General features: G+C 59.5%; 1 protein-coding gene across 4 annotated transcripts; it reads right to left on the bottom strand.

The window, feature by feature from the left end:
• Positions 1 to 397: 397 nt before the first annotated feature.
• Positions 398 to 22,387, bottom strand: TLE2 (TLE family member 2, transcriptional corepressor). Of its 4 annotated transcripts, none has more exons than XM_026480997.4 (20): positions 22,247 to 22,387; positions 22,073 to 22,170; positions 21,574 to 21,637; positions 21,123 to 21,167; positions 18,657 to 18,719; positions 16,387 to 16,461; positions 15,971 to 16,151; positions 15,574 to 15,593; positions 12,250 to 12,357; positions 10,926 to 10,970; positions 10,219 to 10,368; positions 8,599 to 8,737; positions 7,598 to 7,758; positions 6,454 to 6,530; positions 5,478 to 5,727; positions 5,086 to 5,333; positions 4,837 to 4,984; positions 3,204 to 3,354; positions 2,692 to 2,768; positions 398 to 708 (listed from the first exon to the last, which is right to left on the bottom strand). In XM_026480997.4, exons 1-20 carry the CDS (start codon positions 22,268 to 22,270, stop codon positions 601 to 603), a joined length of 2,232 nt encoding a protein of 743 aa, XP_026336782.2. In that variant the 5' UTR covers positions 22,271 to 22,387; the 3' UTR covers positions 398 to 600. The 4 variants fall into 4 exon arrangements, with proteins under 4 accessions (XP_026336782.2, XP_026336783.2, XP_026336784.2 ...); XM_026480998.4 differs by having other exon boundaries at positions 7,634 to 7,758; positions 15,971 to 16,154; XM_026480999.4 differs by having other exon boundaries at positions 4,897 to 4,984; positions 15,971 to 16,154.
• Between the last annotated feature and the right edge of the window lie 934 nt (positions 22,388 to 23,321).

The following is a 23,321-nucleotide window of genomic DNA, read 5'->3' on the forward strand; positions in this document are numbered from 1 at the left end:
AGCCTGTGTGACTTCCTCTCCCCTGCGACGTCAGACCCTGAAGCGACCTATGGTCATGGCAGAAACTCCACCATCCTGGAGCCCTGAGTGTCTACTGGGAGCCGAGCCCCCAGCCATGTGGACACAAGCGAGCGATCAGCGTCTGTTGTGTTCAGCCACTGAGGTCCGCAGGCTGCGGGTGACATGGCGTCACGTAAGCCGTGCTGCCCCGTGTCACACCTGCTGCTTCCGCCAGACCCGGCGCTATTTCATGCAGGACGAACTCCTTCATCGTCCAGAAAAGGCTAAGAGGCTGAGAGAAGGAAAGCCGCTTCCCCGAGCCGCACAGCCGTCCCCCAGCAACGGTGCCCAAGAAAAACAACAGTCCCCGGTTCTCCAGCCCAGGACAGAAAGGCAGTTGTGATAAATACATTTATTTCCCCAAAGTCCACCTGCCTGCCCAGCCCCACGTCCAGCAAGAGAAGATGGGAGGGAGTCAGCCAGAGGGCAGATGAGACTTAGCACTCACAGGTATGAATGGAGAGGGGGTGTCGGGGTCTCTGTCCGGGATGCCCCTCCCCCAGGAGCTGGGCCAGGGGTGCAGGAAGATGGGGGGGGGTCTCAGTAGACCACCTCGTACACGGTAGCCTTCTTGTCCCCTGAGCCTGTCACAATGTACTTGTTATTTCCCGAGATGTCACAGCTCAGCACGGAGGAGGACTCCTTGGACTATGGGCAGGGATGAGGGGAGGGAGAGAAGGGGCAAGTGAGGCCGGGCCTTGCAGGACATTCAGAGGGAGGGAAGAGGCGAGGCGACTGGGGGAGTGCCGGCCCCCAAGGATGAGCCTATGGTCAAGGCTGGAGCCTAGACGGGACTGAGGATAGGGGAGCCCGCAGTGGGGGGCCAGGGCTCTCCCAGTCGGGGGGCAGATGATGGGGGAAGGAGGGTGACCCATTTTTCCACAGGAAGGGCCACTGGACTCGAGCTCTGGACCGGAGACAGTGCTCCTGGGAAGGGTGGGGCCTCTGTGCTCCTGACACCGAGGGATGGGACTGAAGGCCTGTCCTTCGGAAGGAAGCTCAGAGCGCAAGGGGCTCGCTAGGGCTCAGCGCCCGCTGACCCACAGCAGCAACCCTTTCCTGCAGAGGGCCCCACGGGAAGTTCTAGAACAGGCCTCGCCAAAGGTCCACACAAGTCTCTAGTCAAGTCCAGAGGCCAAATAAATCTGTCACATGATTCTCCTTTTGTTTTCCTGCCCTTTAAAAACGTAGAACCCCCCCCCCACCCACTAGGCTGGCGGTGACCAAGAAAGGCCCTAACGAGTGTCGGTGAGGGTGTGAGGGTTTTGATCCCGCGTGCGCGGTGGGTGGGGGGGAGCACCGGGCAGTCTGGCAGTTTGTCCCCAGGTTACACAGTGATCAGACATTCCGATCCAAGACGTCCGCCCGAGAGAGAACGCGTGCCCGCGGCTGCAGGGTTCACAGCAGCCAAAACGGGGCAGCAAACCGGGCGCCCAACCACTGGTGAGCGGAGAAGCACAATGCGGCCCACGGGCACTAGAGAGCACGACCCGGCCCTCGAACGGAAGGGAGCCTGACAGCGGCCATGACGCGGACGGGCCCTGACACCTGCCACGACGTGCACGGACCCCGAGGATGCCGGGCTCAGCGAGAGCAGCCAGACCCAGAAGGACACGCCCCGCAGGACCCCACTCCCAGGAGGTCCCCAGAGGAGTCCCGTCCACACAGACAGCGAGGAGCTGGTGGGAGCCAGGGCTGGGGCCGGGGGTGGGGGAGTCCGTGCTTCCTGGGGACAGAGTCTCCGTGTGGGGAGATGGAATGTTCTGGAGATGGGGGGGGCGGTGGCTGCAGGACGGGTGAGCGTGCTTCACGCCACTGAACGGTATACTTAAAAATGGCTAAGATGGCAAATTTTATATGTCTTCAAAAAATTAAATACACACACACACAGAGACACAGACACACACAGAGACACAGACACACACGGACACACACAGAGACACACACACACAGAGACACACACAGACACAGAGAGACACACACACAGACACACGGACACACACACACAGACACAGACACACACAGACACACACGGACACACACAGACACACGCACAGACACACACGCACAGACACACAGACACAGACACACACACAGAGACACACACACAGACACACACGTACAGACACAGACACACACACGCACAGACACACAGACACAGACACACACACAGACACACACGGACACACAGACACACACACAGACACACAGACACACACGGACACACAGACACAGACACACACAGAGACACACACAGACACACATGCACAGACACACACACGCACAGACACACAGAGACACAGACACACACAGATACACAGACACACAGACACACAGACACATACAGACACACACAGAGACACACACAAACACGCACACAGACACACGCACACACACAGACACACACGGACACAGACAGACACAGACACACAGAGAGACACAGACACACACACACACACACACACAGACACACACACACACACACAGGACCCAGGCTGCAGGCAGATGGCTTAATGGCTGGGGTGGGGGGGACTCGGAGGACCCCGGGGAAGTTCCGCGGTTTACCCACCAGTGCAGCCACCCTGGGGCCCCCGGACGCACGGCGCCCCGCCCCGCCCTGCCCTGCGGTACCTGGAAAATGCTGGCTCCGTACGGCGTCCTCCAGGCGTTGAGCAGGTTGTCCTTCCCGGTGCTCAGGAACCAGCGTCCTGCGAAGGGAGGGCAGGGAGTTCTCGGAGGGAGGAACGGAGACAACCCGGAGGGGCTGGCCTCTCCCTTTCGGGCACCTCTGCTCTCACAAGGGGCACACTGGGCCCCAGCCGGCTCCGTCTGGCCTTCGAGAAGGGGGAGCCCCCAGGAGAGGGTTGCCAGAGAAAATCTGGGATGTCCAGTTACATTTGAATCTCAGAAAAATCACAAATCCCTTTTAGTACCGACGCCCCATGAGTATGTCATGATTTATTATTTATCTTTCGTATATGTGTGTATCCCGTGCAATACCGGGGACGAACTCACACTACCGAACAATCTGCTAAGATTCGGATCCCGCCGGGCATCCTGTGTTTTGTGCTGTGGGTTGTGGTGTGCTGTGTTTTGGCGACCCCGCCCAGCGCCCTGCAGCCCTGCCCAGCCCGAGGACCCACCGCAGGAGGCGAATTTGAGGGCGAGCACGCAGCTCTCGTGAAGGTGCAGCTGGTACTTCTCGGGCTTGCGGACGTGCAGAACTTCCACGTTGCTGCTCTCCATGCCCACCGCCAGCCAGTCCTGGTTGGGGCAGTGGCCCAGGGAGAAGATCTGGGGGGTGCAGAGGGAAGAGGGGAGGTCAGAACCCCCTTCAGATGGTGGAGGACACCCAGCGGGGGAGGGGGGAGGTCCGGCGCTCTCCCACCGCAGCCCCGCGCACGGAGAGGCAGCTGGCCCAGGGCCTGGAACACAGCAGGCAACCGCATGTCGAATCATTAATATTAATCAGAATTACACGGAACCCTGGGGCCTCACATCCATTATCCGCTCCAAACGCACAACAGCTCTGGGAGGGAGGGGAGCGGGGAGAGCGTGAAGCTGGCCGAGGACAGTCGCCCCCCATGAGCAGATGGTGGAAGGCAAGCTGAGACCCCGCTCGCTCAAGGTCATGTTTCCACGAGGGATCAGGCCTTCGGACTCCCAGCTTGGAGCCCTCCCCGCTTGCAACACCGCTTCTGACTTGGATCTGAAAGGGTTCGGTGGCCTCATGATGCCAGGCCCCAGCCAGGCACCGGGAGGAATAGGGCCCTGTTCCACCCCAAACTTCTCAAATCTTACTGACAGGACACGTGCGGAAAGAACCATAAACTGACAGCAGAGAGAAGACCAGGTTTTACAAGTTCTCTCCTGGCCATACAGAAGTGTTCCTGTGTAAAGACAGGGGGCCCAGTGGGATGGGAGATACTCACCATGGGATCCCCAGAGAACAACCCACCTAAGTGTCAGGGACAAGGGACGGACAACTACACCCACCCACACCCCTGACTGCCCTATCAAAGAAACTTTTAAGCTAAAAACAAGAGAAGGTAGAACAGAAAGAGTTTGGGGGTTCAAGGAAGGGGCAAAATGGAGATGGGTTTTGAAGGATGAGTAGGAGCTCACCAATTTGGCAAAAGGAAGGGGAAAGCAAGTCAGCTGGCGGGAACAGTCAGTGGAGAGGTCTAGAGGTATGGCTGGGCATGTGAGACTAGAGCATGGAGGCCTTAAATGTCAGGCCAACGAGCTCATGCCCTGCCCCCAAGGCAATGGGAAAGAGGATCTGACCCAGCCCTGAGGAGCCCCCCGATTCTGTCCAGCCCCTTCACCATGTCCTTCAGCCTGGACTCCCACAATGCCCTCAACAGAAACCTCTCTGCCCAACTCCCATGTCAACCTCTACCTGTCCCCCCACACTAGTGGCTCCCCCATGGTGTGTCCCGGGAGGGGGTGGTGGTCAGGAACTCCCAGTAGGGTCAAGAGGTTCAAGGCCAGGAAGAGAAACGAAGGAATGGGGGAGTGGCTTGGCACAAGCATCTGGGAAAGCGATCTGAGGGTCTAAGTAGGCCCACAGCTTAAACTGAATCAGTTCCTTTGTGTTTCCCTCTATCTGTCTTTGGAGAATTAAGGGGGAAGCCTGTGGGCGTGTCTGAAGGACCAAAACGATGGACAGACGGCAGGTATTTGGTCCCACTCGGCCTGTGGAAGTGGGTGGAGAGGAGGGGACTCCGGATTTCGGACACTTCTAGGGCCCTCCGAGCCGAGCCGCTGCAGCACCTGGGAGCTGAAGTCGTGCTGCTGCAGCTGGCGGCCCTCCCGCAGGTCCCAGCAGCGCACCGTGCTGTCCAGGCCCCCGGTCCAGAGCCGAGTGCCGTAGTCGGAAATGTCGATGCAGCTGGCACCGTCGGTGTGGCCCTGGAACTGCCTGCAGGGAGAAGGGCCCAGGCGGCTGTCGGAGCGGGGACCCTCCCAGGCCACTCCCCCGCCCCCCACAGCGTACAAGCCAAGGGGGCGGGGGCCACCCACCTGACCATGGTCTGGTTCTGCAGGTCCCAGACCACGATGTTGCCATCGCTGCAGCAGGAAAAGCAGACCTTGGCGTCGGGGCTGACCGCCAGGGCGTAGCAGGCGGGGGCCGAGGAGGTCAGCTCCGCCTTGATGCGCGGGGTGGGCGCCGCCAGGTCCCAGATGGACAAGGTGCTGGCCTCGCCGCCCACGATCAGACTCCGGCCGTCCGGCAGCAGCTTGCAGGAACGAATGTAGTTGTCCCGGTTCTGGGACGCAAGAGAGGCGAGGGTGTAGGGCTGGCCCTCCGGACCGGGCCTCCCAGCGCCCCGGAGCCCCGTGCGCTCCCGGAGGCCGCGAGCCCCGCCCCCGTAGGACAAGCCCCGCCCCCGGCGGACAAGCCCCGCCCTCACCAGGCAGTCGAGCTGCGCCACCGGCGTCTTGGCGCCCGGCTGCCCCACGTCCCACACTTTGACGCAGCCCTTGCCGCCCGTGTACACGTGCTGCGTGGAGCCGCTGATGGTGACCGCGCACACCACCTCGCCGTGCGCCAGCGTGTGCAGCTGCCGCGCGTGCCGCGGGATGCCCGCGCCCACCAGCGCGTCCGAGGGGAAGGGCACCGGCTGCATCTGCCCGTCGGCAGACACGTGGAAGGAGTAGGCCCTGCACAGGAGGAGCAGAAGGGCCCTGACGCGCGGGGAGGGGACTGCCCTGGAGGTGGCGGCCCGCCCACGCGCCCCCCGGGGCCTAGCCCCCCGCCCAGCCTGGTGCCCCCATGCGTTTGGGGAAGGAACCCCATGACCACAGGTGACCTGACAGTCACTGCAGTCAGCGCGGTACAAAAGAGGAGGGGGTCCTAGCCCGGCAAGCAAGCACTGAGTAAACGCTGAGTAGAGAGGATCCAGGGAAATGCCGGAAGGGCTCCAAAGAGGGGACCCAGTAGTAGCCACCAGCCACATGTGGCCAATTAAATTCAAAAGCATTTACAACTTCAGTTCCTCGGTGGCAGAAGCCACAGGTGGCCGATGGCAATCACTGGACAGCTGTAGGTCCAGAACATTCCCAGCGTGGCAGAAAGTTCCGGGGTACTTGGGGCTGGGTCCATCTCTGGGTCCATGCCCTGTAGGGTGCGCAGCAGTATCCCTGGCCCACACCCACTAGGGGCCAGATGTGGGTGTCACAACAAAGAATATTACCAGACATGCCAAATGTCCTGGGGTGGGGGTGGGGAAGGCAAAATACCCCTCCCCCCTCGTTGAGAAACAGCTGTCTACATTTTGCTTGTTACACCTCTCTCTCCAGAGAGCTCCTCAAAGAGAGCTTCTGGAAAGGCAGCAAGGAACCCCAGCCCCCACCCCACAACGTAAGCGCCTGACAGGAGATACTCACGGCTTTCCGCCAGGGATAGCGGGCAGGGAGGAGGAGATGGACGACCCCCGGAGATGTGGGTGACACTCAAATGCCATCTGCCAAAGTGCCAGAGGGGGTGTCACAGCGCAGGTGACTCAAGCCCACCTGTGCCTTCCCCCAGGCTCACCTGCCGTATTTCTCTGTTTATCAGAGGATCCCGATCTGCTCATCAGCCCCTCCCCAAGAGGCCAGAGATGCCCTGTCCTCCACCCGCACTGCAGACAGGAGAGCAGAGGCTTGCGGGAACCCCAAAGTCTCTGCCCAGGGAATCCTAGAATCCCAGAGTTGGAAGGACCCTGAAGAGTCTTTCTGACCTGCTCTAGAGCCAAGAGTTGGCAAACTGTGGCCCCCTGCTTGTTTTTGTAAATTTTTATCAGCACATAGCCTCACCGATTCATTTACGTTTTGTCTGTGCTGGCTTTGAGCTGTGTGCCGGCAGAGGTGAGTAGCTGTCACACAGACCAACTGCCCAAAGCCAAAAATATTTGCTGCCTGGCCTCTTGCAGAAAATATTTGCTGACCTCTTTTCTACAACGTCCCTCACAAGTGCCCTCCCAGCCTGGGGTCTGGCATGCCCCCAGGGACAGCATTTTCTTCCCTCTGGAGGCGTCCTGGTCCACTTCAGTGCAGCTCACTCTATCAGCCATCTGTCCTTGCACTGCCCTCTGGGGCCCACACAGTCCCTGTCTGCTCCCTCTGCCCCAGGTCAGGGGTCTCATGCCCCATTCCTTCAACTCCTTCTCATGAGACCTCCCTTCCAGTCCTCTATCCAGGCTAGTCCTTCGTCTTCAGTCTACCAGGATCATTGCAGTCCCTTAGGGCTACCAACCGGACGCCCTCTGCCAGGAGGCTGAATGGGACCCTCACCCCTGTGGCTAGGGCTCTCTGCTCCTTAGAATGCAGCATAGTTACTGTTGCTTTTTCCAGTTATAGCTGCTTTGTATTAAGCTTGTGGGCTGCTGAGACCCTCAGATCACCTTCCCACACCCACATGTACTTGCCAAGCCGGATTCCTATCCCTTTCCCTATTCCCTTGTCTCTCCTTATGTAAGTGGTCTCTCCTCTCGGCCCCCAGCCCCCAGCCCTGCTGGTACCTCCTGGTGCCTCCACGCCGAGGACTCACCATGGGGGACCGTCCATACACTACAGAGCCGCTGACCTGGGGGGACAGGTGGAGGCTAACGTAGGAGCTGGGCACAGAGAGGTCCCCATTAAGGGCGCTGTGGGAGCTCAGGCTGAAGGACGTGGTGAAGGGACTTGACAGTGTCAGGGGGCTCCTCAGGGCTGAGTGAGAAGAGACAAAGATAGGTCTTCAGACACCTCGGACCCAGATCTGGCCTTCCACGGCCTTGGCTGGTCATTTGGGGCTGCTGTGCTCTAGTCCCACAACCACCACACCCTTTCATGTTTCCAGATGTTTGTCCCTCTGGCCGACATGCTCTTCCCTGTCCTTTCTCAGCTGCCGAGCTCCTAGTCACCTTTCAAAACCTAGACTCAAAGTCCAGCAATATCTCAGAAATATCACTGAGCCTCCTCACCCCACCCCCAGCCTCTAGCCTTGCCCCTTTGGGTTCCCTCCCTCTAGCCTAGTCACGACCACACAGGGCTGGGAGTTTTGGGGTCTGGGTCTCCTTCCCCACCATCTGGGAGCTCCTCGAGGGTAGGTTTCAGGGCTGATTTCTTTTTGGGACCCCAGGACCAGCACAGGGCCTGGCTGTAAGACACGAAAGAACAACGTCACCCCCCTCCCCCCCGTTAATGGTGGGGAAACTGAAGCTCAGAAAGGTTGAGTCACTTGCCCAAGGTCACACAGCTGATGAGTATCCAAGGCTGGCCTCAACCCCAAGGCTGTCTGACTCCAATCCTGTCTTGCCAGTGCACTAGGCTAAAGCTCTTGAGTAAATGACTGCCCCTCTGGGCCTCAGTTTCCCCACCTGTCAAACCAAGACAGTGAGGAGACAGAGGCCTCTGCAGAGTGAGTCAGCATTGGGCTCAGAGTCTCGGAAAGGGCCAAGGTCATGCTAGAGCTGGATTCACACCTCCTGCTTCTCCCGCCCCCTACTAATTTCTAGAAACCGCCCCCCCAGAAGAGACCTGTTCTGACAGGCCCCAGCAGAGGCTCACCAACACTGTCCGTGCAAGGCGCTGGCTTGGCCGCAAGCTGGCGGAGGTGACCGGCTGTGCTGGGCCCGGGGGTGGACGCATCCTGGGGTGGGGAGGAGTCGCAGGACTTGGGGGCAGGAGTGCTGGTGGGAAGGTCGTTCTGGGGAGAAAGGTCAGGACTGAACACCCCCTGGCACCTGGCACCTTGCAGCCCACGAGCTGGTGAGAAACTAGGTGAGAGGAGGGAGCAGGTATATCTGAGCCAGGCCAGGGCTCAGGGGAGGTGCCTGCGGGCCAAGCAGCGCCCCTCTGCGGTTTCAGGGGCCTGGGCCCTGCAGCTGATCCCCGGAGCACAGGGACACAGGGACACATGAGGGCCTGCACACGGGGAGTGCGAGCAGGAAGGGGCCCAGCATCTGCCGACAGGGCTGCACACAGGCGTGGTGAGGGGGGCCCACACCCGCTGCCAGAGCCGTGCATGCGTTTAATAAGGCATGCAGGGCGATACACGGTTAGGAGTGCGGGTGTAGACTGGCTTGAGCAGGGGCACGCCTGCAAGCAGTGCGCTTGTGAGAGAAGGGGACAGGAAGTCGGGAGGCTGTCCTGTCCTTTGGGGCCAAGGACTGGGAAACTCATGGGGTGCGAGAGCAGGGGGTAGCTCCCAGATGAAGGACCAGCACCCGGCACTGGCACTGGCCGTGCCCTGCCCTGCGCCCAGGGGGCGGGGTGTCCCCGCAGCTGTCTCTCCTGTGGGAACACCTGAGCAGAGGGGGAGCGGGCCTCCATGGACCAGCTCCTCGCTCCATCCTCTCCGCTGCACCTCCTTGGCCTTTCAAGGAACTTCCCATCCTTGCCCATCTTTCCACTCTACAGTCCCACGTTGTGTGCCCGCTGCACTCACACGCCTACGAGGGGGAGTGGGTGGCGACCACGTGGGACAGGGACGCCTCGTGGGCGCTTCTCCGGTAGAACAGAGCTGCCCCTCCCCCTTGGTCTCCTGGAGTGGAGGAGGTCACCGAAGATGCCTCGGGAGTCCCAGCCTCTGCGGTTGCCATAGCAACCTGCTGGGAGGGGAGGCCTAGAAACCGACGCACTCTCTGGGTAAGTGCAGGGCAGGGGTCTGGGGAAGATTTGGGGGAGAGGGGCGGGACAAATGGAGCCCAACTGTGAACGGCCCGGGGGCGGGGGGGGGGGGCAAGCTCTTCGGGGGTTCCTACACCTGGCACTGAGAAAGTTGTTCCCATAGTAATCGGCTTGCCTTTCGGGGACGGGGACGGCAGCTCAGGGGGCGCTGGTGTATCTCCAGCGCCTCGCAAAGGCTTTAACACTTGCGGGGCTGGGGCAGCCTCGAGGGCCTCCTTTCTGCAGCTCACTGTGCATCCCCAAGGGACTTGCTATTTCTTGCAAGAGAGGCTCTGTTTCTCCACAAGATGGGGAGTGGTCTTTCCATGTGCACTTAGGGTCCACAGAGCCAGTCCACTTGGGAAAAACACTGGGATAGAGTAGAGGCGGTTTTTAGGAAGGGAGGCAAAAAATCAGGGCCCGGCTGGTTTCTCCCCACTCCACACCTAATGTGGTGGCATCTGTTTCCAGGCCCCCAGGATGAATAAAATGAGTTTCAAGGCCTCCCCTACTCCTTACCAGGACAAGCTCCTTGGCTCTGGGGAGTGGGGAGCCGAGGCTGGAGGCCAAGGAGGCCGGACTGTCCACGAGGTCCCGACGGGCGGGGACACAAATGGGTGCCTTTCCACATGGGGTGGTAGCTGGGCTGGGGGGCTCCGAGGGTTGGTCCTGGGTTTGAGGAAGCGACGTTAAGTGGAGATGAAGTGGGCTAAGGAGGACAGCCCCTCTCTATACCCCTCCCAGACCCCATTCCCCACTCCAGACCGGGCGCCTGTGATCCACCTTGGAAGGACTGTGTCTCCGTGCCTTACTTTACTCATCTGTAAAATGGGATCGATCGTGCCTACTCCATAAGCACACACGGCAACGACTATGTAAGGCCTCCTCTTGTTGTCCCCCATTGAACAGATGGGGAAAGTGAGACCACGGAAGGCAGCATATGCCCCCAGTTGCACAGCAACCCAGGGCTTGAAGCCACTTCTGCTGCCCATCCCCAGTGTCCTCTGGGCCTCAGTTTCCCCACCTGCACTACGGAGAGGAGGTCGGCCTGAGGTGCCCCCCTATCCCCTACTCTCCCTACTCCCAACCACCCTCATTCCCGCCATCCACAGAGAGGGGGCCAGGACCCCCCTTCCCTCTGGGCCCCCCAAACACTCTGGAAAACCTACCGCTGGCTGTGCCCAGACCTCGGAGTCCCAGAAGTCAGAGGCTGGACCCCGACTCACCTCGTCCACCACCAGGTTGTAATCGCTCTTGTCTTCGTCACTCTCCTGGGGGGAACAGGGGGAGAGAGCTTACCCCAGCCGTGCCCCTACCCCCACGTGCCCTGACTCATGCTCAGGAGGTGGGGGCATACCAGGGGGCGGGCAGCCCCGGTCTGATCAGGATTCTGGGGCTTCAGAGGCCCATTAGCTTGGTTCAGAAAGAAGGCTGCCATTTGCTCAGGTGCAGGGGGTGGGTGTTGGGAACAGTGGGTGGGTCCCTCGTGGAGACAAATGAGGGTTATGGAGCTGAGTGCCCAAGACTTGCCCTGGGGCCCTGAGCGCCTCCCAGCCCTCCCTGGGTCTGTTTCCCGCTCTGTGCAGTGAGGGGACAGCCAGAGACCAGGAGTCGTCCAGCCCTCCCTCCCAGTTCTCGCTCCACAGAGCCAGTCAACCTCTCAGGATCGTCTGTCTCCCCAACCCATCTGCCCACCGCCATCCCATGGCCTAGCAGACACCTCATCCCCTCCTTAGGCTCCTGGCCTTCAGCCTTGCCCCCTCCAGGTAGTCCTCCAAGCTTGCCCCAGGGGGATTTCCTTAACACCTGTCGCCACATCTGTTCTCCCTCCTCCTGTTCCACCCTTGGGGGAAACAGTGTTGTCCGGGACTGCCCTCTGGTCCAGCTGAAAGCAAGGGAAGACCAAAGCCTGCAGCCTGAAGGCCACATCTTCCCAGCAGGAGGGCGTTTCTTTGACCCCCCCATCCCCAATTTTCTTCTTTAAGACAAAATGAGTTGCTGACACATATAGAACAAGCTGTTAGGATTTTAAAGACCAAAGGCATCTCTGAGAAACAGAAGGATTGGCCGATACTGGGCCTGCCAGGCAGCTGGGACCAGGTTAAGGCTGTCCCTGTCGATGAGACAAGTGCTTCCCCGCCAGCCAAGTCCCAGCCCCCCACTTTCAGCCTGGCCCCTGGGATGCCAGAGGCAGAAACTGCAGGTGTAGTGCTCCTCCAGTGAGGGATAGGGCCCTGGAAGAGGGGGCCGGGGACAGCATCCTGCAGGAGAGAGCACTCTGGGCCTCACAGAGAGGCAGGGAGAAGGGGCATTCTAGACGGCAGGCGGTGGCGGCGGAGCCAAAGCCAGGAGGTGGGAAAACAGATGCCTGGTCCACAGCAACTACAGCTGGGCCTCCCCCACAGGGACTCTTCTGATTGCTCAGTGCTCCATGGGCAATGGGGAGCTATGGAAGGCTCTAGAGTGAGTCATGGCCAGAGCACGGCTCCAGAAGGCTCTGAGGAGCCGGTTTGGGGGCCCACCCCAGTCTTCTGCTTGCCCCCCACTTACATAGGGTCCGGACAGATCCTTGTCCTCAGCTCGCTGCTTCCCACTGCCCCCCGGGCCACCTGGTCGCTCCTCTTCCACTACACTCTCAGGGGGTGAGGGGGATGCGCTCTGCAGAGAGACAAGGGCTGGGTGGGACAAAGGGTTAGGGTCCTGGGGCCCCAGACGCCATCCTGGCCCAGCCAAGACTGAGGGTCCCCAATACCGGTATTAGGATCTGTGCCTCAAGCTTCCCGTCTGGGAAATGGGACCTTCCAAGGGCGGACTCGGTGCTAAGTTGTTGGCCTCAGAGCAAGTGGAGAAGTGGGGGTTAATCCCATTGTACAGACAGGGAAACCGAGCCTGAGGGAAGACAGGGCTGTGCAGTGAATTAGGGGTCGAAACAGGACTCAAAGCCCCCTCACACATGCCAACAATACGACCTCTGAAGGTCCAAGGCTGGGTGAGCCGGCACAGAGAACCCCCCAGCATCAACCTGCCTGGTGAGCCCTCAAGCAGTTTGCTCCTTCCCTGGGACTCAGTCTCCCCATCTGTACACAGGGGCTGCCCCACACAGTGCTTTCTCAAGCACTTTAGTTGTGGGACCAGTTCTTCAACCGAGATATTATCTCCAAGCCCAATGCAATGGGCAGATAAGAAATCCCGCCTGGAGAGCTGCCCCGCTATCTGCAAACACACACAGGAGGAAGCAAAGTCCCGGGGGCCACGATGGGGCAGCTGGGAAAGCAAGCTGGCCGCAGAGCCCAACCACGGACGGGAAAGCCATGCAGCCATTTAAAAAAGAAAGTAGAGATCTTAAAAAAAAAAAAAAAAAAAAAAAAAGTGGGGGTGGAGGGGCGCCTGGCTGGCTCAGTCAGCACAGCGTGCGACTCCTGACCTCAGGGTTGCAAGTTCAAGCCCCACATTCGGTGTAGAGATTACTTAAAAATCAAATCTTAAGAAAAAAAGAAAGTTGAGGTGTGACAACATGGAAGATGGCCAGGGTATCACTGATGTAAACAGCAAGCGTGGAGAGAGGAACTTGCATTTCTCTGAGACCTGGGGCAAGCCTCCTCACCTGTCTGCGTCTGTGTTCTCTCTGTAAAATGGGGATGGGGACAGCACCCCCTCCCAGGGCTGCTGGGAAGATCCAGCGAGCCGTGGAACCCTTGGCCTCGTGGCGCCCGGCCCGCGGTGAGGGCTCCCTGTCGTCTGTACACAACCTGCCCAGGTGTGTGCGGAGAAACATACAAACCCACGTGATACACCACGGGGTTCTCCCCCTCGGCGCCCCCAGGGCATGCTGGGGGGCTGTGCGGCATCCAGGGCCCCACCCACTCGATGCCAGGCGCTCCCCCAGTCTGAGAGCCACAGATGTCCCCGCACATGGCCTGCTGTCCCCCCGGAGTCATGATCTCTCATTTGACAACACTCTTTCCTCCTATCCGGTGCGTTCCCACCACGGAGCAGCGCCTGTCTCTGTGCGTGGGGCGTGCATGGCTCCGGGGAGCAGCGTGCAAAGAGGAGCGCAAACTGAGGACAGGAGTTATTTAGGAGAAAGAACTTGGGCGGGGAGCGGGCGGTGGCTCAGGGCAAGGCCAGGAGAGCCCCAGTCCCTTTCCTGGGCTGAACAACGTCCCCCAAAGTTATATGTCCAGCCAGAAGCTCAGAACGGGACCTCATCTGACAATAGGGTCTTTGCAGAAGTAACTCGTTTCGATGAGGGCATACTGGATCGGGGTGGGACCTAGTGCAATAGGACTGGAGTCCTTTAAAGGGGAGGGACACACAGACACACAGGGGAGAAGCCACGTGAGGATGGTGGCAGAGACGGAGTGATGCAGCCACAAGCCAAGGAGCCCCGAGGACCACCAGACGCCACTAGAAGCTAGAAGAGCCAAGGAAGCATCTTTCCCTAGAAACGCTGGAGGGAGCAGCCCCGCGCCCACCTCCGTTTCTAGCCTCCAGAACCAGGAGAGAATGAATTTGTGTTGTAAGCCACGCAGGGCGCGCTAATGTGTTCTAGCAACCCCAGGAAACAAATACGGTCCCTTCCCTACAGGAGCCCGTCCTCTGTAGGGACTGTCTCCTAGTAAACAAGTAAACAAACAGGGCCAGTCAGCAACTGGCAACATTTATCCCAAACATAATCCCTGCCTGGGCAGAGGCGTGCACGGGAGCGTACGGGGCGGACATTCTCTTATCTGACCCAAAGGTGTTCCTGTGAAGGTTTCCGGCAGGCGCTGGTTATCACAGGGAGGAAGGGAGACATGGTCTCCAAGATGCACTGTTAAGCAAGCAAGACCCAGATCGGGGGCATAAACCGCTACCCCTTGTCTACCCGTACTTGAACATATATGTACATACATGTTACATACAACATAGAGAGGCAGAGGCGCCCATCTCCGGGCCCAGCCAAGGCAGAGAGCCCCACCACTGTTCTCAAGATCTGGGAAATGGGACCTTCAAAGGGCGGACTCAAGGTGGTCGTGACACCACAGATTGTAGTGCCCCGCGGGGCACTGGCGCAAGCTGGGATGAGCTCAACGAGCAACATGCACTTGGATCTTGGAGATTCGGCCCGATAAAAAGAACGTAACATGTACCATTAATAATCCGCATGTTGATTACGTGTTGAAATATTCCGGATACATGGTGTTAAGTAAAATAGACTCTTGGGGTTCATCGCCTCTGTTTAACTTTGTCAATGGGGCTATTGGAAAATGTGCCATCACACAGTAGATCTTGATGCTGTTAAAGGCTGCCCTGCAGGGAACTGCGGACAACCGCACAGGCGCATGCGCTCACGCAAAACAGCGCCGGCCGGCAAAACGCCGGAAGCGGAGTCAACTGTGGGGTTTGCATTGTGCCCGGTTTCCCGCATTCTATACTGTGTTTTATACAAGACTTTACTGCTGGGGGAGGCTGGGCAAAGGGGTGCCCGGGGTTCCCCTGTACTTTTCTTTGCAACCTCCTGCGCATTTATAATTGTTTCAAAATTAAGCAATTAAAAAAAAAATTACACGCAGGGCTCACATTCTATCGGGCAGCACTCAGATAGGTAATATCGGATGGCTGATGGATACATTAATGAGTGCAAGGCTGGGAGAAATGCTCTACAGGCTCGCACTCACTTATTCAATTGCAAAAAAATAGCTCAAGGTGGAGAACCTTCTGTAACGAAACCTCTAGCCTGATGGGCACCTCCCACCACCAAAAGGCTCCAGGCAACCCAGCTGAAAACCCGGGTCTTGCTGTGAGGACCCTGTCCGCTCAGAACCACCAGCTTCAGCCACACGCAAATACAAAGCAAAGAGCACACAAGGTCCTGGATGCCCTTCAACTTACCCTGCTCGGGGCTCTCTCCACTGGCAGGTTGGGGGTGAGGCAAAGAGAGAGAGAAAAAAAGATGAGGGTTTCATAGCTTCTGGTGCCAGAGGGCACACCCATCCAGAGTTTCCAGAGCCCTCTCCCCAGCTCAGAACCTCCCTTCTCCTTCCAGCAGCCTTGCAAAAGAGTGGGTTGTTCCTCCCCTGAACCATTCAGATAGATGCCCAGAGACGGGCAGTAACTCGCCCAAGAACACACAGCCAGTTGGGAGTAAAGTTGACCCCCAGGGCCCTGCAGGCCCTATGACTCACTCCCTCACACTTCAATGAGTTTGGTGCTCTGGACAGGGTGGCCTGCCAGTCCCCCTCCCCACCTTTGTCCCCCTGGCCAATGCCACCCTGTGCTGCCCACTCACCTCTGGGTCCTTCAGCCTCCCCACCTGCCCGGTCTTCCTTGGCGGCCGCAGCCAGCTGAGCCTGGGCAGCCAGTGCTCCAGACAGGGCCAGCAGCCCCGTGGCACTGCTGCCTACCAGGCCAGCAGGGCGAGGGGTGAGGGGCACAGGGGGGGCATGATGGGACAGCGGCTGGAGCTGCTGCTGCTGGAGAGAGGAGGGGTGGGCCAGGGCCGGGCCGCAGCCCAGCAGTGCCCCTGGGCCAGGAGGCAGCCCAGAGCTGACACAGGGTCTGGGCAGAGGGGGCCCCCAGAGTCTCCAGGGAGGCCAGAGCCCAGGCCAGCTGCCCACCCGGCACCCCCAGCTTTAGCACCTACTGGGTGCCAGGGACCCGGGGGTGGGGTCTCCCCAGGGCTGGGGAGGGGCAGGGGGCACTCACCCCGATGAGGCTGTTCAGCTCCCCCACGGTCACCTGCTTGGCCCGCTCCACGGCCTGTAGCACCTGCTGTTGATGCTGGGAGGTGGGGGTATGGGAAAGGGGGTGCTCAGACTCCCTGTCTGCTCGCCGCCCCCATCCGCCCAGGCAATGCCCTCTGAGGCCCCACCTCCCCCTCCCCCCACATCTTTGTCCCCAGAACTTGCTATTTCTCTTCTCTCTCCCGCTTTCCATTTAAATCAGACAAACACAAAGAAACAAAGCATAGATGGGGCAGTGGAAACTAGTAATTATAAATCGGGGTTGATGGGTCAGGATCTCCCTTGGCACTGGGCACTGTGGACATCGGGGGGGGGCGGGCGTCCTGGGCACTGTGGGGGGCGGAGCAGCATCCCTGGCCCACCCACTCCATGCCAGGAGCGCTCCTGGTCCTGACGACCACAACCGGGTCCCAGATACTGCCCAGCGTGCCCTGGGGGCACCATCGCCCCCAGCAAAGAACCGCGGTCTAAATCAGCACCCAGGTAAACGCTGCCGGGTCAAAAACTAGAAACTGGCAGCCCGGAAAAGCCCCAGTGCCTCTGCCCATCGTATCGCCCTTCTTCCTGCCTCTCCCTGCCTCAAGCAATGACAAACGGTCCTCTACGCTCATTGCTGGATAAGGACGCTGCCGGCCACACGTGGCTACCGAGCGCTCGAAATGCGGCCGGTGCAAGTGAAGAATGAAGTGTTCCATTTAATTGAATACAAATGTAAGTAGAAACTTAATGTAATATATTTAAATCAAAATACAGATTCCTGTATATTGAAGGGACCACACGTGGCTGGTGGCTGGTGGCTCCCGTCGGAATACATGATATACCGCTGTTCATCCACACTTCCGAGCTCGGGGATCTGGGCTGTTCCCACCGAGGACGTGTCAGATGCTAATAGGAAGTCCTGGGTATGGCACACCTGTGTGCAAGTGTGTCTAGGCCGAGGGTTGCTAAACTTTTTCTATAAAGGGCCACAGAGCAAATATTTTCAGTGTTCCAGGCCAGAAGTTCCCTGTCGCAGCTTTTCTATCTGCCATTTGATCGGGAACGCTGCCGCAGAGATCGTGTGCATGAATGGGCATGACGGCGTACCAATAAAGCTTTATTTACAAAACAGGCAGCGGGTGGGATTTGGCCCTCGGACTACAGTCTGCTGACTCCTGGTCTAGAACGGAGTCGCTGAGGCACAGGTGTGTCTTTATTCACTTCCTAGTCTTTTCATCCTCTTTTCTTCCCGTGTGGCCCTTCTCACCACGGCCACCTTGTCCCCACCCTTGGCTTCAGACACGAACTCTACAATCTCAGTCCGGCCAGGATGTTCCGCCATCCCAAGCTTCCAGAAAATCTCAGATTCAGTGGGGTCCAATGCAGGATGAGCATCTCTCCTGGTTTTTTTCCCCATCACAGCGAGGGCCCCCCATTTATCCACCCTGCAAGGGAACCTGCCCTCATGTCTCTTACGGATAGAACGCTCCAGACAGAAGCAGGGATCGCTGATGCAAAGGCCCTGAGGCTGGCAGGTACATGGAGAATTCTTACAAGGGCTAACATTTGTTTAAGATTCAGGGAGGTGTTCATACTGCTTTACTATGCCATCTGCCCTGGTTCTACCTTTTTATAATTATTATTGTGGTTACAGATACGTAAGAGTCACCATCATAACCGTCTCTAAGTGCACAGCCCAGCAGCATGAAGCTCACTTACACTGTCATCCAACCACCCCCACCCTCCGTCTCCAGAACTTTCCATCTCCCCAAACTGAGACTCTGTCCCCACAAAACACTGCCCATCTCCTCCCTCAGCTCCTGGCTCCCATCTCCTCTCTGTCTCTGGGGATGATGGGTCTCCTTCAGGGACCTCCTGGGAGAGGAACTGGATGGTATTTGTCCTTTTGTGGCTAGCTTATTTCACTGAGCACACAGAAGGGCTGACTTTTACTGGGTGCTCCCTTAGCACCTAGTATCACCCTGGCATGTATCAGCTTGTCTAAACATCGCCACAAAGGCACAGACAAGGCCAGCAGCCAAGGGCATGCGGCCAGGATTTGGACCCAAGCGGCCTGGTGGCAGGGCTGGAGCCCCCACTCCTCACCCTCTGCCACCACCCCCCTCCATCCCTGAAGCCCCTGCTCCAGCCCGGTGCCCCCCAGGCCACCCAGCGGAAGCAGTGCCCGCCACACTGAGCCAGCCCCCCTCCCCCAGTCCTCTAGCTTCCCTCTGCCCCAGCAGGCCCACTCACCTCCTGGGTCAGGAAGGGGATAATCTGAGCACAGATCCCACTGAGACGCTTCACAATCTCGGCCTGGCAGGAAACAATGGGGACGAAGCTCGGAGGGGAGACCCTCCATCCAGACCCTCAACTCCAGACATAATAGGCCTTGGCAAAGCCCGGGAGGCAGGGGGCTGTCCCCAGCAGGTGCAAACTGGGGACAGCACATCCAGAGAAGCAGAGGCTCAGGGGCAGACCAAGGGGCTGCCGAGGAAGCGGTCGGCTGAGTGGACGCCCAGGGCAGCTGGGAGCCGGAAGGCGAGGATGGATCCACTAGCCGCCAGACACAATCAACAGATTCCCAGGGAGCAGCCGCACAGACGCCCCCTCAGATGGGTGGCTTAGAAGCTTGGGGGTCATCAGAAACAAAGGAGTGGCCCTCACAGGCCATCTCTCCCGGGCACGGGCTCTCTCTGGGTCTCCTCTGCAACCCGGGGCCACTGGCAGGCAGAGACCCCCACGCACCACCGGGGAAGGGCTCTGTGGTGGTGGGCTCAGAAAAAGAAATTTGTATTTTGCTCTCTGTCCCCAGGTCCTGGCATAGAGCCCCTAAAACTCCCGGAACTTCTCGGCGATGGGCAAGGGGTGGAGGGGGGGCGACTTTTGTGGCTCCCAATAAGCCCCTTTCAGCCATACCTGCGTTTATTAGAGGGATGGAGGTCAAGTTGATCGCCAGTGGCTGATGATTTAATCGGTCAGGCCTATGCAATGGAACCTCCATAAAAATCCCTCATGGAGTTGGGGAGCTTTGGGTGGGTCAAAGTGTGGAGGTGCTAGGAAGGGGGCGCACCCAGGGAGGCCACGACGCTCTGCGCCCCGACCCATGCCTCGCGCTTCGCCCTTCCTTCATCTGGCTGTTTCTGAGCTCCATCCTATCTAATGAGCGGGTAACCTAGTAAGTCAACGGTTTTCCTAAGTTCTGGGGACTGTTTGGGCAAATTATTGAACCCAAGGTGGGGATTGTGGGAACCCTCAATTTATATATAGTTGGGTGGTCAGAAGTTTGGGCCGGAGACCCAGACTTCCGATTGGTTTCTGAAACGGGGGGCAGTCCAGTGCAGCCGAGCCCTGAACCTGGGGTCTGTGCTGACTCCAGGCGCACAGTGTTATGATCTTAATCGTAGGCCATCTGCCGGTGTCGGAGTTGGAGAATTGATCGGTGTGCGGAAACCCACGTGTTTGGTGTCAGAAGAACAGGGAATGGAGTGGAGACAATGAGGTTTGACTTGCAGGTTTCATTGGGGACAAGGTCTGGGTGCCCCCAAGAGGCCGAACAGAGGGAAGAGGGTGGGTAAGGGGGCAGGTATGGCATACCCAGCTGTGTGCGGGGTCAGCCGATATTTTGCTTCTGCCTGGGTTAGAGGGGTGCTGGACAGGGTTTGAGCTCCCCCTGGGAGGGCAGAGACTGGGCCCTAGCACCTGCCTGCCACCCTGCCACCTGTAAGACGGTGTACTTCATGCACCCATGGGACCACGCCCTGCTCCAGGCAGATCAGCCCCCTCCAGCCCACACCAGAGCCAGCAGGGCCCACACATACCCAGAAAGGCACCCCCAGGCAGCCCACACTCTCAGCCCACCCCTCCCCTCTTCCCACCCATCAGGAAGCCTTCCCCCCCACCCCCCACCTTTTTTTTAGGCTCCACCCACTGTTCTGATATTCAGAGGGACAGAATCTAAGAGTCAGTCAACCTCACAATCTTTCAGGGCCCCTCTTATCCATCAGAGAACCTTGAGATCAGTGTCAGGTTCTCGGGGTTAATTTTTTTTTTTTTTAAGGAGGCTCCGTGCCCCGTGTAGAGCCCAACGTGGGGCTTAAACTCACGACCCTGAGATCAAGGCCTGAGCTGAGAATCAAGAATCGGATGCTTAACCAACTGAGCCACCCAGGCTCCCCATCTCGGGGTTGATCTTGAACAACTGGAGTCAATGTCAGAACCTTCTGGTCTAACTCAGAACCTTGAATTCCACACAGAAGCTGACGAGAGTCTCAGAACCTCAAAGCATAAGGACGTGTCTCCCATGCTTCAAAGCATCAGAAAAGCTTGAGGGCCACCTCGGCCATCAGGACCCATCTCCGAACACCAGACTCTCTCGGCTGAGAGGGGACCTCCAGGACTGTCCGGCCGGCTCCTCCCAGCGACAGAAGTCACCTCCACTGCCTGCCTGACCTAGCTGCCAGCCTCTGTGACAAGCCCTCTGTGACCGGGACACCTGGCTCCTGCCCACTTCTTGCCTCCCTGCTGGACTATGTCTCTAGAAGTGCAGAATTGTTTTCCTCTTGTGAGGCTGAAATCTGGCCCCCTGGTCCCAGAGATTTCAGGCTGAGATCTGTGCCCCTGGGTCTGCTTTGCCCCAGACTGCCTGAGTGCCGGATCTCTCCCACAGCCTGCAGACCCTCACCCTTCCTATCGAACACTGACCCCTAACACAGTTACCTGCTTGTGCATTTCAATGTTGAGCCCGTAGGACATCTCGTAGTACTGCAAAGGAAAAGCCAGTCGGGAACGTCCAGTGGCCCAGTTGGATGCTGGGTCTTCCAGGAGCTCCCAGGCTGGGGGAATCACAGCAGGGCACAGAGCCTCCCGGCCCCATGAGAGCCCAGAAGGGAAGACCAGGAGAAAGTAGGGAGGGGGGCAGGAGGCGGTGCCCTGAGACCCTGGACCCTCAAAGATGTCCACGGGGAGAGGGGACATCCTTGTCTCATTGTTTGTAAGAGTTGGGAGGGCCCTCATAAAGACAGCCTGGAATCCCAACCAGCCCAATTTACAGACAGGGAAAATGAGGCCCAGAGTGGCAGGGTGAGTGGGGGTTCACACCCCTAACACTTTTACTCACAGCTGAGCCCTCCTCCCCACTGCCCGGTACTGGCAATGATGAGCCCCTCACCATGACATAATGGCGTTGCATTTCTGTCTTCTCACTGGCCAGCTTCTCACATTCCAGCTTGAGGCTGGGAAGGATACGGGACATGGGGATCCCACTCGGCTCTGCCTCTACCGCGACCCCACCTACACAGCACCCCACCCTGCCAAAGACGCAGGGACACCCATCTGGGCCACTTTCCAAAGTGATGGGTTTGGCTCTTTCCCCTCTCCCCACTTCCTTATCCTCGCCCCACTTCCTGGTCCCAGTCCCTTCCCGCCCCTTCCCCGGCTCAAAGTGTCCCAGTACTGAGTGTCCCCATCCACCTCACCTGCCTTCTACCTGGAAGCCCTCCCACGCCCCTGGGGGGGGGCTCCTTCCTCCCGACACCCCGGAGGCCCCGCCCCCCGCCTGGCTGCGCCCCAAGGCCCCCAGCGGCCGGCCCCTCTCCCCGGGGCTCCCAGGTAAGCTCCCAGGTGAACTCCCGGGTCCCCTGGGGCGCGGCGCCCCCGCCCCCCCTCACCTGTGGTACTGAGCCTGGAGAAACTGGAATTCCTCTTTGATGCGGTCGCAGATCTCCAAGATCGAGAACTTGAAGGGCTGGCCGGACTGAAGCGGGGTCTGGGGGGGGGACCGCGGGGTCTGAGCTCCCGGACGCCCGCGCCCCCACCCCGCGCAGCCCGGGCCCCCCACTCACCGGGTGCCTCCCCTGGGGGTACATCCTGCCGATCCGGAAAGCCCCCGCGCAGCCGGAGCCCAACGGTCCCGAGGGGGGAGTGGGGGGGGCGGCGAGGCGGCGGCGGCGCTTGGGGGGGAGAGGCCGGGGGCGGCCCGAAGAAAGGAGGAGGGGGCGCGGCGGCGCGGGGCCGGGACCCCGGAGCGCCCGCGCCCCCCCGAGCGCGCGCGGGGGGCGGGGACGCGAGGGGCGCGGGCCGGGCGGGGGGCGCGCGGGGCCGGCGCGGAAGGTCGCGCGAGCCGCGGCCGGGTGTCGGCGGAGGCGCGGGCGGCGGGCCCCGCGCGGAGCCGCCTCCCTCCGGCGGGGCTCGGCCGGGAGCCGCGGGCAGAGCCGCCTTAAGGTGGCGCCGCCGCCCCCGGCCCGCCCACCCGGCCCGCCCGCTGCGCCCCCCGCCGCCTCTGGCGGGCGCCCCCAGCAACCCACCCCTCCCTGGCCGACGACCAGTGGGGAAACTGAGGCTCGCGCCAGATCCCGCCGAACGTCGCCTCCTCCCTCCCGGAGGGCCCAAGAGGGAGAAACAAGGAAGCCAGAAATACCTAGGGCCCCACTGTGGGGCGCAGCGTGGGGGGGAGGGGGCAGTTCGGGGTCAGAAATGGCCTGAGGGAGTGGACTAAGACTTAAGGATCAGGAGGCCAGGAAACCTGCCTCCAGGGGGACCGGGAATAGCACAGGGCGGACACCTGGGGACTGACCGAGCCCTAGCCCCCTCTGGGTCTCAGTATTCTCATCTGTAAAATGGCAGAGGCGGGGGCTATTTTTACATGAGAAGGTATCTGAATGGCCGTCAGCCTGGCCCGGCACAGAGCAAACTCCCAGAGATTGGACTTGGTGCTCCCCTTGCCACCACCAGCAGACTGGGCTGCCTCCCCTCTCAGACTATGAGCTCCCAGAAGGCAGAGGTCCCATTGAGAATGGCCGGCTGAATCCTTGCCATCAGACTCAGGCCTCTGAGTACACGGGCTCCACTCCCACCATTGACCACAGACACCCAGCAAGCAGTTCTACGCTCACCTGGGAGCTGGGACATTCTCATTCC

The sequence above is a fragment of the Ursus arctos genome, unplaced genomic scaffold (genome assembly GCF_023065955.2).
Source record: "Ursus arctos isolate Adak ecotype North America unplaced genomic scaffold, UrsArc2.0 scaffold_14, whole genome shotgun sequence".
In the NCBI taxonomy this organism is placed as follows: domain Eukaryota; kingdom Metazoa; phylum Chordata; class Mammalia; order Carnivora; family Ursidae; genus Ursus; species Ursus arctos.